Raw genomic sequence first — 17,064 nt, 5'->3', positions numbered from 1 at the left:
CCTTCCAGTATATTGCAGTTCCCTGGATTTGCTTTATTACAAGTTTGTCTTATTCTAGGAAACAGGAATTTTAGATTAAAAGTCTGTACCACAATTTGTAAAATTAAACAACCATTTTGCAGTTAAGCACTATATTTGTCTCCAACATGCCTTTTTGAAGGTATGTGATTTTGCTTCGTGACTAATTGTTGGGTAGTTAGATGGTTAGCTGGTTATCAAGTCTTTCATGCCTTTTGAAAGTGGTGTGATAGATAAGCAATGCTTTCACCATCTCACCCAACTGCTCAGGCGGTTGCACAAAGGATGTGAGAAGTCTGACTAATCTGTTTGGCCTTTAGAGCAGGACAGAATTAAAGTGTACCCACAAGAAGAACAGAGGTGATAAAATCTGGATCAGTCTTCTCTCTCAGATCCTTCTGGGTCAGTTTGTATACACGGTTGAGTCAGTGTGGGCTGTTACGTGGTTCTTAATGTTAACTTTAATGTATTGGCAAAGACAACACCAGACCACCACCTCTTGTCTTTAGATCCCATTTATTTGTAGTGCAAAAGTAGAACAGACGGGACTACAAATCTTTAACTTGCCTCAGATCCCTGTGTAAAGTACACCATGCTATAATCTACTAGACCAGCAATATGATACAAACACTGACAACTTAAAAAGTTAACCCCTTCAAGCCATGCAAGTGTGCAGCAAAGATACTGACTTAACACCATAAATATCAACTCAAACAATGAAACATCAGTAGAAACGTGTGCGCCCAAAACGGCAGGATTCTGGTCTGCGTAGACCATAGCACAAACATTCACAGGGACACAGTACAAGTCACAAAACAGCAGCTCTAACATGGGACAGACTAAAATGACTGTGTCTGCTGAAAAGGAAAATTAACCAGTAATGAATGACCGCAGGCGTAGTGTTGACAAATGTGCCGTCTATTACAGGCTCAACCTTTCTACCCGCCTCCAGCTTCCTGCCAACAGACAGAATTCCAGCGTATCGATGAGTACGTGTCCTTCCAGTTCAGTTTAACTGTAAATGAGCTCTAGCAGCGGTAAACAGCTATTAGCTGAGTCATTCTTTTTAGTGTTTTCATCATGATGGACTCAATCACATTGTGCACTGGTTTTCCAGTCTTTGTAATAAACTAGGCCTATATTTGCCCATATTCACATCAGTTTGGAGTCTAAAGTGGTGAGTGCAATTAGGTCCGACCCACAACCGAAACCCTGTGTCAATCTTTGGGAAGAAGAAGAAAAAAATCTTGAAGTGATAAATTCATAGGCAACAAATAAGTCAAGAAAAATCATACGCAGAAGTCACATCATCATGAGCCATATGAACATGAGCTTGCAGTGTGACATTTTCTTTAAGTAAATGAAAATAAATTTGCGTTGGTTGTGACAGTGAGAAGGGGTTCACACTGCAAATATCTCAGACTTCAGTCTCGTCCGTAGGAGGAGTATTTGTAGTATTCTGAGGCACTGAACAATCCCACAGTTCTAGGAAAGTGCTTTGGTGAATTTTGTGAAACAAATTCTTATAATGAAAATTAAGTTTAGAGAAAACGATTCAAGTGACTACGAAAGAGGGGGGAAAAACTAAGGCCATTAACACACCCTCATGATCGACATTTTTTGGAGGTCCTTCATATTGACACAAAAAACTCAAACTCACCTCAAAATACAACCAAGAAGACAAAAATAAAAGCTATTAGAAAATTCAAAACGAAGGAACAAAACCAAGGAGATGTTCTAACGGCTGAATGCGATCATCCGTTTTCAGTCTACAGTCTGTGCAGCTTTAGGGCTTCTTTAGCACTTCCAATAGTAGTAATATAACAGTAATACCCCTACTAACTCCTCTCACTGTTACCTTAAATTAACTACTTCTCAATTTGTCCTATTATAGAAGATAAAAGATTAAAAAAAGGTTTAAAACAGACCTTAAACAAACAGGACAGAGTCCAAGAGGCTACAGAAAAATAAAAGTCACCTTAAAAGGTGAGACAGCCTCTTTTCAGGGCCTACAACTCCTTCTGCTCCATCATTTCTGTTTCTATGGGTTAACTCTGAATCAACAACAGAGTCAACCAGTATCTCTCTCCTCTGGGGCCGCACAGAGAAAAGAAACATCTTGTACCATTAAGAGCCAGCAGGGGGCAGTAGCAGCATGAGGAATACTCTCTGAGGTGCAGCGATCCAGTGAAGGCATAAAGGCAAAAAGGTACAGGGCGTTCAGATGAAGCCGACTTCAGATCAGCTCATCTTCTCTATACCTCCCATCAGAACGTTTGCTCTCCTGCCTGGACCGTTTATCTCGGATGGTGTCGAATCAGGCCTCTCCTGGCGTTGGTGGACTGCCTCTGCTGGGCAAGGAAGGACATGGCCTGGTTAGAGGGACCCAGCCGCTCGCCAGAAACCTTCTGATGCAGTGCCATCCCCTGAGAGCCAGACAGAGGAAGGAGGAGATGAGAATCAGGTGTGTGGGTGAAAAATTATGGATGTGCAGAGCAAGGACTTGTAAAAACCCTGGTTTGGCCACAAAACTCTTTCGGAGTTTCATAAAACCAATTAAGTGTTTTCAACAACAGAGGACCATTCAAATTCACGAAGACCACAAAATGCTGTGAGGCCTTCTCCATGTTTTTATGCATTTCTACACTCACCATGTTGTACCATGCAGTAATGATGAGTTTCTCCTCCTGGTCATGCCTGGCTCTGCTCTTCTCATAGTCATGCTGCGCAACAAGAGCAGATCGTCTTGCATTAGTGAGATTTAAAGATCTACGGTGACCTTTGTGTCACTATGTCAAAAGGCTCAAACCTCCAAGTGCTGGATTTTTCTCTCCTTCTCTGTCAGCTGGTTCTTCAGTGCCTGAATGGCAGGAGTCGTGGTCACCGGCTGCTTGGGGTCCAGGGTTTTGATCACCTGCAAACACAGAGGACATTTTCCAGGTCACCGGTTAAGCATTGCACTCTTATATTGGTGTCAGACTCACGATGGACAGTTAAAAAAACGAAGAATTGATGCAACAGAGCCAGAGATGCCATCTTTTTTCTACACATTCTTCTTCCTTCCAGTTCAGACTCTTTAGGTGTGTTATGCTAGCAGCAGCTAATGTAGCTTTGAGTTGCTGGCAGAGATGAGGAGTGGGCCAAAGAGGTCTGGTAGGCTCGCTGCTTTCTTAACTCCTCACTCCCAGATTTTTTTTAAATTGTAGTCTTCAGCCCCAACTAATGCTGCCTCAAGTGACATCACTTGAGGCAATTCATCAGATTTCACGCAGCTCCCTCTGGAGCCACAAAAGGCTTATATAACTGTTTTCATGTATGCAGCAGTACTCCCAAACACCTGTTAACAGACTCTGATAACTAAAATCAGCGGAGTTGCCCTTTAACCAGTGATAAAAATAACCCTCACACTTTTATGCTTGAGCCATATGCTGAGGACTACATGTTCTGTTAAGTGGACTGACCGTTCTCGCCTTCTCCACATAGCGCTTGTATCGCTCCTCCATCTGCTTCATGTCCTCATCCTTCTTCCGCAGGATCTCCTGGAGTTCGTCAATCTTCTTTGCCACTGAGAGGGAGAAAATAAACGACGTGTGAAGGAGAGAAGAGGGTGTGGACACCAGGAGGTGCTCAGAGAGGACTGACTTACTGTTGCCGTCCACTTTGGGCTCCAGGTCATCAATGACCTCCCTTTTCTTTTGGAGATCTGAGTGGGCTTCATGGAGCTTCTCCCTGCATTAAGCACATATCAAGAGTGTGTGAATTCACTTGTGTTTGGAACCTGTACAAAAAAGAAAGAAGCAGTGGAGTACTTACAAATGCTCCTCAAGCTTCTTCTTCAGTAAGGAGGACTTCAAAGAAGAAGAAGAAAAAAAACATCACACTCAAAACCGACACACAAGGTTTTTAAATGCCACACACACACGGACACACACATAAAGGCTGTGAGAGTCAAGCTGTCAAAGAGTTAAATCATGGGCCGTGGACAGAGGGTGGGCCGTACTTACAATGGCCTGATTTTGGCAGAGTTGATCGATGGGGGCAGGCGGAGAGAGACAGACAGAGAGGGGCAGGCGTCAGCAGTGAATCACCACAGCAAACATGGGTTAAATGCCCACACAACATGTATCAAAGTAGATCAAACACAAGTGCTTTCAATATACTGAGTGTCATGCAAACACTTTGTTCTTACACACAGGGAGTGCCACCTGAAGCATTGCTCCAAAGATAAAATAAAACTATTCTGACTTCATCGCTTCCAGGAATGACATGAAGATTCAAGTTTCACAGTATTATGAGTATATCACAGTATATATCACGTCCAGATTCATACTTCACAGAAAACAATGAATTTAGCAGTACTTAACAACAATCATGTGATCAAGATCAAAAATATAGGCTGATCTCTTGATTTGAGTTGATCAGTTTAATTCACACAACATTCTGTCGACTTAGATGTAGACAACTGGTTTGAGATGAGGGGAGTTACAAAGAAAGTGACAGAAGTCTCTCCACTCACATCCTCAGTCTTGCTGTCCTGCTCCTGAAGCGCTTTCTGGAGCTCCTCTATGTGAGAACGCAGCTCTGAGATCTGCTGCTGGTTCAGTCTAGGAAACGGACAAGGACGGGGAAGGAACAAGAAGACGGGTTAGGAACAGAAAGAGCAAAAAAAACAAAAAAAAAAACAAAAGAGACAACCAAACAGAGAGAAACCAAAAAGGTTTAAGGAACACTGTGTGAGAGAGTAACAAAGAAAAGGGAGGCAGATGGTAAAGATGAAACACAAGGTTATTTAGTTGATGCTGTGGGTGGAAGATGTTTGCAAAGTATCATGTGGATCTCTGTACATCTGCTGCAGGGAGTGTTCAGCCATTCCACCAAGTGTGCTGCCTGGCCATTCACTGCTTTGCTCTACTGAGCATGCCCACTCCATTCCTCTCCTCCTGTTACTGTTGCTGAGGATGCTTCCCACACCCTGGGCCTGGTGTTGCATGGACACACACACAAACACACACACACACACACACACACACACACACACACAGTCCACCCACATGTCCACATGCCCACAGCCATGTAAACACACGCATACACACACACACACACAGTCGAGGGACAATCTGGCTTTCTGCTGTCTGTCCTCCAGTCCAGCCCACACAGCTCAGTTGAGCACACAGTCCAGAGGGTGAGTTGACATTTAGGCAGATAGCACTCCTACCATCAGCCAAACAACCAGCTTAATGTCCAGGAACACACAATATGGTGACTACTCTAAACTTAACTTACAATCCAATTTCTTGTTCAGTAGTGTTAAATACACACACGCACACGCACACTGCCCTACCTGTCCTGAGTTTCCAAGACGTTCTTGCTGCGCTGAGCGTCCTCCAGCTCAGCCTGCACCTCCACTAGTTTCTGCCTGTAGGTCTCCTCCTGGACACACAACATCTTGTTTTCACTCTGCAGACGAACCACAGTCTCCCTGTTGAAGGAGGACGAATGATGAGGAGAAGGCGGGGAAAGATAGGAGGAGAAGGAAAGGGGTGAGAAGAAAGAGGTGGAGGTCAGACAAAATGGGTCAGAGAGCGACAGAGTCATTAAAGGCCTGCCGAGCTAGCCGAGCTTTCTATCCGACAACGCCCCGGCCAAATGTGCAGCACTGACACGTGTTGCTATTTCAGGCGCCAACTGCGCCTCGTACTATGGATGATGAATACAGAGCACAAGTGGGCTACTGATAGTGACACCAATGCATGTAGGTCACAGGTTTCGAAATAAAATCTCATCTGTTACGCTTAAATTTGGTTGTTACGTACACATTAACTCCCACACTGTGGCTTATGAATGCAGATACAACAGAACAGACGTACTTGAGCTCAGTAGGCATGATCTCTGCAGCAAGGTTTCCCACTGTGACACCACTGTCGCACAAGCCTCCTGCAGAGAGAGAGAGAGATTAAGTGTCAGCTGCTAACTTGACAGAATTTATTAAAAGGCCTGAGTTGTTTATTTTGTTTTAATCAGGGAAAGAATATTTCACATTAATGAAACATCTTTACACGTTCAACCTCCATTCCAAAAAAGTTGTGACGCTGTGTAAAACAAATAGAACAGAATGTGATAATTTTTTGATCTTTATGATATTTACACAATGAAAACAGTACGAAGATAAAAGATAATATATATTTCATGTTTTTCCTAATAAACTTCAGTGATTTTTGTAAATATATGCATAAGTTGGGACAGGAGCAACAAAAGACTGGGAAAGTCGTGGAATGCACCTGTTTGGATCATTCCACAGGTAAACAGGTTGGTTGCTAACAGGTGATAGCATCATGATTGGGTATGAAAGGGGCATCCTGGAAAGGCTTAGTCGAGGTTCACCACTTTGATATTACTACATGGGCTCGAGAACACTTAGGAAAACTGTGTTCTGTTGACACAATGTTTGTTTTCAAATGAATGCATTCTGTTTTTTTTTATAGGTTTTACAGCATTAATATCTGTGCAAAGTTAATTAATGGTCAGCCACCAACACACAGTGCTAAAAATTGTGAATGTATTCTACCGCAAGTGAGTATTTTACCATCTTGCGGTTCTAGCATTTGTTTCTAAATTGAGAGCAGTCACAACTCACCAGCTCCAGTGAGGCACCTCTGTTGGACTTGTGCACACCTGAGCTCATCGTTCGTTTCCCGAAGTGTGTCTCTTTCCGAGATCAGACGCTACAGGACAAAGCACATTACACGGGCTTCAGCTTCAATTCAGACTGCTTTAGTTTGTGTGTTAAAAGAATTATTAGGCTAACACTTACATATATAAATTAAATCCAGCAAAACCTGACAAGTGTGGAAAGGAAAACTTAAAATACAGCAAGGGAAGCACAGCACCCCGATGGACTAATGGTTAATGTGTAAACCACATGAACTCTCTCCCCACATTTACTGCGTCTATTGTCTGACTGTCAAGTAAAGGCTAAAATGCCAAAAGACAATGAAGAAAAAATGTTAAGTAATGTTCCATTAGGCTTTGTTAACCCAGCTCTGGTATGCGTATGGAAACGAACGTGACCCTCAAACACCACGGAGTGACGAGTTTCCTATGTATACCTTGACTCACAAACACTAACTACAAGTAGTAAAAAGGAAATGTAGGCTTCATGTCAGTACAGTATGTATTTCTTAATCCCTCCCACAAGTAACTGCGGACATTAATCACTCCTGTCAGATTGCAGAAGGTGCTAGAATTGACACAGGACGTGGGAGTCCACTGAAGAATAGTACGATATTTGCCTGGCAACAGTTCCTCCTGCAGGATAATCATAACAAACGTGGATCCACACAGGACTGCCATCACTGAAACAAAAACTAGATAGGTGCATCTTGTCTACTAATACAGGGCTTCAGTGTGACCATGGTATGAGACAGAGCCACTACAAACAGATGCTCCACACTGATAAGACAGCACAGTAACAGCACTTTGCAAGAGCTCATTCTTTGCCCACAGAACCTTTTCTTTTTTGACAATGTTCACCAACTCACTTCTTTCTCCTTCTGTAGTGCGTCATACTTGTCGTGAAGGTTCTTGTACTCAAACTGCCATTTCTCAGCTTTCATGGCCTCTGCCGAGTGCTTGGTGTGCAGCTCGTGAGCCTGCAAGTCAGAGAGCATAGCAACAGAGCTCTTTATAAAAACTGCAATGTTTTCCAAACACGTGCACAAGCCAGACGTCAACACGGGAACAAGTATCACTCTCCCTCCCCCCTTCCGACCCACAGCTTGCCTGTCTCTTGTAGGTGTCCAGCTGATTGCGGACCGCGTTGGCCCTGCGGAGCTCCTCCTCCAGCTCGCAGGTGCGCTGCATGTACACGGTGTTGCGCTCCTCCAGGAGGCGCACCTGTCTGCGCAGGTCTCCCAGATCCTCCAGCTTCCTCTTGTAAGTCTCCACCAGTGCTTCAAGCTGGTTCACCCGGTCAGACGAGTGCCTGAGGGGGAGGAGAGGACAGTGTGGGAGGCGTTGAGTACCAGCACAGGAATATGACTTTTACACAATACGTCCATGTAGATATGTACTTATCTACTGAAAACCAACAACTCTGACGCAAACCAGTGTCAATGCATGAAATTCACATTATCAACACAGATGTCAGAGAGAGGAGCTGAATGGACGTCTGTGTGTGGGCAGTGTGGGAGTTGTTTCTGTGAGTGTAAACTGATAATAGATGAACTACTGCTTAAAGGAAAAAGGCTGGTGATACTTGACATTTTTTGAGACTGTCAAATTATTTGAAAAGATCAAAACCAACAATGTGTCAGTTTGTCTTTCAGTACTTTTAAATTTTCCTGTCTGTCTCTCACTGATGTGCTTTTAATAGTTTCTGTTCAGAGCTCTGCGGCACAGAGGAATGAGCTACAGTAGGCTCTGACTACACAGACAAAACATGCTATGCCGGGATCAGACTACACGATTTTTTTATCTTGACGATGGTCACCGTGTCAGATCTAATGATCAGAGTCATGTCTTGGTCGGGTGACTGGCAAGACTACAAGTACGACCCCGACCAATCACAGCACGTCTTATTTCACGATCACGAGTTCAGATGTCATCCGGTAGCAACTGTCAATCATGGCGACAGAAGCGCTGTGTGTGATGCCGGCGGTCTTAAAAAGAAAAAACGGCTGGGGATGTTCTACAACATTAAAACTGAATGCAAGAAGCGGTGTAAACGTCGGCCCGTTCATCTTCATTTGTACAATTACTGAGCATCTGTAGAGCAATTACGACAGGTACAACAGGTTTCACACATAGTAAAATTATTTCCATGGTTATTTATTCTACAAGGAGCAGCTTGGCTGTGTTGGCTGCATCAAAAAGGCTACTTTAATGTTAGATCTGGAATTAGTAATGATAAGTATATTCCCACAGCCGGATCGGAGATAATGTTATGACAGCACACTCGCCGGGCTGATGAAGTGCTTCCACTATATCTCGCTTTCTTGACTCAGTCATGGTTGTCCCTCGAGGAAACGTGAAACAGGCATGGGTACTGTTGCCACAGCTCAACAAACTTTTCCTCTTTCATTGTCCCACCTGACAGCAACCTCAACATCCCTCCATCAAAATCGTCTAAAAATCAGGCTATATTTGTGCAGTCTGGTCCCAGCGTTAAAGGAACCAGTTGGGGGTTTACTGATAGGAACAAAAATGTAGAAGATCACCTGACTCTTCCATTAGAGACAAGAGATATATTTTCATCCAAAATGGTGCTTTACTGACCTCAATAAAAGCTGATATAAAAACAAAAATGTAGAAGATCACCTGACTCTTCCATTAGAGACAAGAGATATATTTTCATCCAAAATGGTGCTTTACTGACCTCAATAAAAGCTGATATAAGGGTTGATTTAAGGTATATAATAATTATCTGGACTTATTTGCAACAATTCCAGAAGAAGACCAACTAGATGTAGATACTAGTATGTAGATACACATAGCCTGTATTTACAAAATATTTCACATAGTGAAAATATTTGTATGTAAGGCAGTTAATTCTAAATGAACTACATTAAAACACCCTCATACAGTAAGTCTTCCCTAGTTTGACACTGCACATCTCAAATGCTCTGTTGGAAAGCTACATAAGTAGAGAACACAAAACCCTGGGTGCTCATGTGATTTAACGCCCACCAAGCGTGACTTTTCTGCAGTTTGACACAGTCTGACTACAAGCTTAGGGTAGCTTGTGAGGAGGCCTGCACTGTTTTGGCTCCCACAGTAACTCAGTGCCTGCACTGGTCTCACCTGAGAATGTCCATCTCGTCTTTGAGTGCCTGGGCCTCCTGCGCCAGGCTGGTCAGCTCTTCGTTTCGTTGCTGCAGCTCGGTCACTTCACGCTCAAGTATCTCTCCCCGCACACGCATGTCATCTCTGCTGTTCTCCAGTCTGACATATAAATGATACGAGAGCAGTGGTTTGCTTTTCTGAGTAAACTGAATGGACTCATTGTGAGACACTAAATGGCACAAAATCAACTCAAGAATGATTTGCATGTGATCATGATGTTAACAAGACCATTGAATGTTGAATTTCTAGAAAATCTCCAGTGACATTCAACATTCAGCAGTTGAGCATATCACGTAAAAGTAAAAATCTCAGCAACTCTGTGTGTGTGTGTCACAGCTTGTACCTGTAGTTCTCCTCCTGAAGCTGCTCTATCTGACTCTGCAACAGAAGCAGCTTCTTGCCAGTGATGGCAGTGGTGGATGCATCCAAGGAGTCACAGCGACTCAGCTTCTCTTTCAGGGTGCGAGTCTCAGCCTGTAGGGACGACTTCTCCTCCAGAGCCACGGAGAGCTGTGAGGGAAGAGAGAGGAACAGAGGACGAATGTTGTAAAAGAGGTGTAAAGACCGGGAGATCATGGACTGCTGAGCGAAAAGTGGTGCACAGAGCGACAAGTCTACAGCTGCACAAAGAGGCAAAAGGAGAAGAGATAAAAGATGCATCAGAAGTCCTCGACGCTGCTTTAAAGAAAAACATCAAGACCGCTAACGTGAACAATTGACATCTATCTGAAAATAAACATGAGAAAGCCACAATACTGGCACACAACAGAAGTAAAACACACAGATACGCTGAGACAAACTCACCACTTTTCATGCTTACAGTACCTCGAACACATGCTTTGCTCTCATTTCACATGCTCAGTTGTCAAAAGCTAGTTAGTCAGCTGATGCAGTGGTTTCAGGCAGATGGAACTTTCTCAACAGCGAAGTTGTTAACAATGCCCTCTGGGTGAAAACCAGATTTTTATATAAATAGATGAATATGCACAGCTCAATGGGGAACATTAATGCCATTTCTTATCCAGTCATGGTGCAGGGGGGAGAAATGTAACATTGGGCCAGTGAAGTTGGTTGGACTGAGAAAGGGAGATACTGTGGTTTAGAGCTGCAACAACAGGCTTACAAAATGTTTTGTCTGAGTCAAGTTACAGTTAGACAAGCTGGCATTCCAATATTAAAAAATGGGGAGTATATACTTACCTGCTGGACATCTTCCCAGTTTGAACACAGCAAAACCCTACACTGAACTTTAAGGACAGATTGCATGCTTTAGCACAGGACCAGGAACAGTAAATAGCTTTCAAAACAAGACAAATGACTAATTCCTAACGCGTGGGCTGAGTAAGTAAACAAACAGGTGGGCTGAGAGCAGTACAAATTATTGTTGGCTACTGCTCCATCCAAAGGCAATGTGTCAGTTTTTATCTTGATGTTATGCAACTATTGACTAGAATGTATCTTTAAAAAATACTAAATTAGTCCCCTCTCAGTCAGTGGTGCAAAAACAAGGCATGAGAACACAAACAAAGTCTCAGGCAGGCTAATCAATAAGGGCCAGAGCACAAAAGCAGCAGGCACACACATTCAACAACATGCTGCAACCACAGTACAGCTAAACTAGGCCTCTATGTCAACGTCAGGTAGATAAAAGGTGAAATGGTTTTATATTACTTCAAAACCACAAAATAGTTGACCTTTTGAGACAAAGCCAATGGCTACTGGACAAATAGTAAATAAAACAAACCCAATCACCAGAATGCTTTCTTGAAATTAGAATCCTTAAGATTTTATTGTTATGAAATGTGTTTTGATACCATTCATAGTCAGAGGTATATATAGTCAGCAATACCCATTCAATGTATTTATATTCAATAATTACCTCTCTATATGGTAGTTTTCATTGTGAGTGGAAGAGTCACTAATGCTGCCGAACATTTCTTACTGCTGCTGCTTCACATTAAAAGGGTTCAACTCACAAAACACGGGGTGGCTTTTGTTGTGAAGCAACTGCGGGAAACAGTGTAGTTTTCTATGAGGTTAGCACTGACAGAATAAAAAATGTCAGGCAACAAGCTGAAAGGCAAGAGACTTTTCAGCATGTAATCAGACGGCAGTGGCTCAAAGTATGATGGGAAAAGTCCAATTATTGACTGACTTCTACAAACCAATGAGAGTTCGTTTGTTTGTGTGTAAACAGATACACCAGTTGCTCGCTCATGTATTTCTGATAAAAGAGTCTTTGATGCCCTTAGAATTCTGGGTCCTGTAGCATTTAAGCGTATTTGATGTTACCACGAGTAACTACAGGTGTCACCAAATCAAGCAGGACTAAAATCTTTTAACTTTAAGGCCTCCAAAAATGTTTACTTAGTAAGATGTAATTTGGTGTACTAACCTGATGTTCTAGGTCTCGACAGCGTTGGCTCAGGTCCTCCTTCTCATCTGCCTCCTCACTTAGAAAATAATACTTCCTGGACTGCAAACACAGAACCAATGGAGACAGAGAAGGTGTCATACTAGCCACAGTAGGAAGGCGTAAACATTAATGAAAGAATGAGGGAAAACACAAAAGGAGGATGTAACAGATCTTTTGAGCAAAGAACGAGAACAATATACAGAGGCAGAATGAAAGTGTTGAGGGTTTCACCTGGTAGTCAAAGTCCCCGTAGGTCTCGGGGCTTCCTGGTTCAGATGAAGGCTCCTTTGATAAAAGCTGGAACAAAGCAGTCATAAGAAAGTCAATTAAAAACTCAAATTACAGAAAAGATACAAGAACTGTTCCCAAAATCAGGCTTATGGGGGTTTATGAATAACTTTGGTAAAACCGCGAACAGGTTTTTATTCCCCCCACGTTCAATGTTTTTCCAGTCCTGTGTGTGCCAATGAAACACTAAACATATTCTTGAAATATCTCAGAGTAGCATTTCTGGGACTCTGTTCAGTCTTATGCTTATCCGGATTTCTTTGATTGTGAATTAACCATGACTAAGAGCTAGGATTAATGCAAAGTAGAGAGAACCAGGGGGATAAGCGAGAGGCTCACTCACCTCCTGAATGGCTGTCATCACAACGTGCTGGACAGATTCCTCAAGTGTCATTATCTGCTGGATTTGCTCTGTGTTTAGGAGAAGACGACACAGAGCAGTGAAGGTGCAGCCAAATGCAGATTAACACAAATACTCCAAACCAGCACTGCGTCTACTGGTATTTTCAGACACCCCGTGCTCACCAAGCTAATGTTTTAATAACAAATACACCATCTTTCTTCTGAATTGTAGCTTGTAAAATGGCTATTAGTGTACAGAAAAAAAAACCATGTGGTCAGTTTATCAACATGTGATGATCAGGCCCTGACTGATATGAAGCAGGAACCATGTGATTCGACTTTGAGTTAAGCCCATGTGTTATTTTCACAGATCGCTGCATCTACATGTTTTTCTTTTTATTCTTTAATATTTTACACAGGGTTTGTACAGCTTTTAAAGAGTAAAACTGAAGCATTTTTCAAGCACCTTCAAGACACCAAACCCCTCAGACTTTGTACAAACCCTGTTTACAGCACACAGTTTACCTTGTTTCTTCTCACAACTGACAGCACAGCCCAATACAAGCTGCACCAGCTTCCCCAGTTCAGTGACATCTCCCATCTCGCCTATAAGGTTCACGTCTGGCAAGTGCTCATCTGATACCTGGTGACCGAGCACCTGTTCATGGAGAGCAGGTCAAGACATTGGGATTGAGCCTTAAGCAAATCTAAAAGTGCATTAGTGGCAAAATGAGCTAAAATTATAAAATCTTCTTACGTCATGATAATATTCCAGCATGCTCTTAAGAATCTTTTTTAAGTTGCTGACCTGAAAAAACAAAAAAAACAAATCAGATAAAAAAAGTACAATTCCCTCGCCAAAAAAACCCCCAGACATCTTGGTCATTCTAAGTTACTGTAGGGTACACTGTCATACTCTGCTGTTTCACAAATCACCTTGAGGCGCCAGTTGGCTCCACTCTCCTCCTTGATCCGGCCTAGCCATGTCTCATTAAACCAAGAGGGGTCTCTGTTAATGAGAGCACAAGAGAACTCTGTTGATGACAAGGACGACACATCTCTGGACATCAAGACTTGCAGGAGGCCACAGGGCAATGTGGCCCTGCGCTTCTTCTGCTAAGCACAATGACATTTGAGTACAACAGTTCATTTAATTCACTTGACACACGACAATAATGTTCCGGTTGTGAAATAACTATATAGCTAGTTATGTTGTCTATCTACCTGTAGGGCATTTGAACAGGAGTGTCCCACAAAAAATACATAAATGTAAAAAAAAAATCACACCTACATATATATATATATATATATATATATATATATATATAAAAGCCTATCTCACAAATCCAGACTCCAGTCTTCAAATGGTTTACATTTTGCATAGATAATGGCCTTGTGCAAGTCAAAGTGCAATATAGTGTGAATCACACAGATAAGCAAATCTCGGGGAATAGATTCTGAATGAATTTCTACAAGTCTTGTCATCTGAGTTCATGATGGACACCTACATAATCCAAACACAATAACCACAAATACTCGTGCACAGGTGTGCCCTTACATTCTGTGCAGCACATGTGCAATGGCCACTCCGCTTGTTAGGTCGTACTTGCTGTTGCATGAGGGCACCTGAAATGTCTGCAACTGAGAACGAAGAAATCAAGAATTCAGAAGTCATTTAAGTAGTAACCTTTAAAAAGGCTTACATATTTGATGCACAGATGTGCTTTACTAAACGTTTAAACTAAATGGAACCAGACTGATATATATTGATGAATGTGTTACTAAAAGGATCTCCTACTTGTAGAAAAACACGTTATAGTGGCCTGAATATTGAAAAACCACTGACAAAAAAAATGCAGGTAAATAATTTTATCAAAAACAAATTCAGTCTTTGTAAACACCAATGAATGACAGGTACTGAGCAGTTATGAGGGATTACAAGCTATTTATATTAGTTGGTTTCTTGGTTTAGTCTTACACTTGCCTCTGTTTGGGAAAAGTGCCAAACAGGTGGATTTTCCCTGGGTTTGAGAAGTTACTCTGTCGGATAGCCTCACATTAAGTCTCTCAGCTTACACTAAGCTATTTGGGTTTGTTTTTCTGGCAGTCAACTTTTGCTGACGCCGCAGTCAGTTTGGTACAGATAACAAGGTATTACAGACCACCAAGAGCAAACTTTCAGTGTGTTCAACGTTACCTTGCTAGTTAGCTTGGCTAGCTAGCGAGTTAGCTTCCAAACACACAACTTTCACACATTAATACTGCTTACCCGTTGACCTGTTTAATCCACAAATTAGCTTTTTTATCCATTATGCGAGGCTTTCACTCACAAAAGTTATCTAACTTTTCCTCTTACTTTGCCAACACCTGCTGTAAGCGGTTAGCCGGCGGTTAGCCCTGCTAGTAAACCTTGCTAATATCAAACTTACCCAGGTTAGCAGTGAATCACACAGCTCGGCTTTATCCAGACTCATTGTGCTGTGTCCAGTGAAACCCACAGCAGCTTACAGCGAGGCGAGGGGCTTTGCTCTGGAGACTTTTCTCTCCCGAAGTTTGTTACCCACTCCTGACACTTTCCACGTCAGTCATTGTCCAGCCACGGCCTCCTGCTGCTCCGACCCCGTATGCGTTTCAGCTCCTGTTATCCAAGCGAGCTTCCGTATTAAGAGCGTTCCCATGGAAACGGATTATGTTGCGGGTCAGCTTGTCTGGTCATGGTGAATGATAACAATGATGACAATAATAGCCTCCTGTCTTTTTAAGCTCTCATAATCATGTCGACTCAAATGCTGGCGATTTAAAAACAATTTCATACATTTCATTTAATTTATTCACCCGCTATTTAACCATGAAACCCGTATTAAGATGACAAATCTCTGACCCAGACAGGCATCAGTAACACTAATTGACAAACACAAAACAGCTAACACAACAAATCCCACAAAATTAGAATTAAACACAAATGCGACAAAAAAATTTAGAAGTAACATTTCTTATACAACAATGTACAAGATTTAACCATGAATCAACCTAAATGGCACCTTAATGCAAGAGCTTTCCAAGTGTATCAAAAACAAAACAGTGTTTTCTATTGAGAAAAATATACCATGAAAAAACCCAAAACATCCACAGCCAGTTTCTACTTAAGACAAGACTAAGCGAAAAATATCAAAACTAGTGGGAAATGCTTCTAAAGGGAGAAACGTGTATTGATCAATAACTGTGATTGTTTCCAACAAAAAAGTTGCCACCTTGTCACTGAAGTAGAAAGAAAGAACAGTAGTTACATGCTTCTGTTTGGTTGTGTTTTTATTTTTATTTTTATTTTTACTTAAGGAAGAAAATCCTGCCAATGAATGGTGGCGTTCAACCTAGGAAGGAACTGTTGTTTTCTTTTTGCTATATTCAAAGTTCCTTACAGCACCACTGGATGGCCCTAGTTAACAAACAGCTATAGAAAACAACTTGCTGCACAACTGGCTTCTCCAGTGTGTGCTCCACTACCCATGACAGGTGTTTGAGAAAAACGACTCCTTCCCTGAGAAGCCTAAATGTTACCTTAAAAACAGCAGCATAATATAAATCAACCCTTCAGTTCAAAGTTGGCATTTTGTAATTTATTATGTGACACCTGCTATACTGCTTACAGATTAGAAAAAAAGTTTCGCAGGTTTCTGTCAAAAGCCTCTCTCTTTTATTATTAACATGCTGTCAAACACGTAGTCACTTTCCTTGGTAATCTGCATATCTCCCTGCCTGCACGTCTCCTTCCTGCTTTCTTTGTCACTCTCACAAATCAAACTGCGGCGACCAATCACAAAGCACTGCCCACTGCTTCCTGTTTGCTTTGGCAAACCCACCGGAGTGAACGTGTACCACAGTCCACTGTCGCACACCTGCATCAGATGATATATCTGGTAGTCTTCCGGTCCTCCTCTTTCAAAACCAGCTTGGTCACAACACATCTGGCTTTACCATATTTGTCTGTCCAGAGTTGCTGCTTTTCTAGAAGGTTTTTAGCCAGAGGAATGCACGTGTTTACCCAATCCCCGCTGTTATTATAACTCAAACCTCAATCCTGTCAAACTTCTGTTATCTCTCAGCTGATTATAGTTGAACTTTGATTTATGTATTTTACATATTATCCTTCTCATTTAATT

General features: G+C 42.1%; 1 protein-coding gene across 2 annotated transcripts; it reads right to left on the bottom strand.

The window, feature by feature from the left end:
• Window positions 1–517: 517 nt before the first annotated feature.
• LOC121620864 (protein Hook homolog 2-like) lies at window positions 518–15,547 on the bottom strand. Of its 2 annotated transcripts, XM_041957103.1 has the most exons (23): window positions 15,334–15,547; window positions 14,463–14,545; window positions 13,841–13,913; window positions 13,662–13,712; window positions 13,430–13,562; window positions 12,906–12,973; window positions 12,506–12,571; window positions 12,254–12,334; window positions 10,202–10,368; window positions 9,817–9,957; window positions 7,798–7,999; window positions 7,557–7,667; window positions 6,653–6,740; window positions 5,886–5,952; window positions 5,360–5,497; window positions 4,535–4,622; window positions 4,023–4,028; window positions 3,832–3,866; window positions 3,665–3,747; window positions 3,480–3,583; window positions 2,828–2,932; window positions 2,670–2,741; window positions 518–2,444 (listed from the first exon to the last, which is right to left on the bottom strand). In XM_041957103.1, the coding sequence occupies exons 1-23, from the start codon at window positions 15,376–15,378 to the stop codon at window positions 2,316–2,318; spliced, it is 2,136 nt and encodes a 711-aa protein (XP_041813037.1). In that variant the 5' UTR covers window positions 15,379–15,547; the 3' UTR covers window positions 518–2,315. The 2 variants fall into 2 exon arrangements, with proteins under 2 accessions (XP_041813037.1, XP_041813038.1); XM_041957104.1 differs by lacking the exon at window positions 4,023–4,028.
• Window positions 15,548–17,064: the final 1,517 nt, after the last annotated feature.

This window comes from Chelmon rostratus, chromosome 17 (genome assembly GCF_017976325.1).
Source record: "Chelmon rostratus isolate fCheRos1 chromosome 17, fCheRos1.pri, whole genome shotgun sequence".
In the NCBI taxonomy this organism is placed as follows: domain Eukaryota; kingdom Metazoa; phylum Chordata; class Actinopteri; order Chaetodontiformes; family Chaetodontidae; genus Chelmon; species Chelmon rostratus.
Note: the sequence above shows the minus strand (reverse complement) of the source record. Positions and strands in the feature narration are given on the sequence as shown.

Bases quoted from the DNA above. Each gene is read 5' to 3' on its own strand.
- LOC121620864 (XM_041957103.1), bottom strand. From the start codon at position 15,378: ATGAGTCTGGATAAAGCCGAGCTGTGTGATTCACTGCTAACCTGG. The intron at 14,546-15,333 runs GTAAGTTTGATA...CTTCGTTCTCAG, and splicing joins GTGATTCACTGCTAACCTGG to TTGCAGACATTTCAGGTGCC. The intron at 12,974-13,429 runs GTAAACTGTGTG...TCCTAAACACAG, and splicing joins CAGTTGTGAGAAGAAACAAG to AGCAAATCCAGCAGATAATG.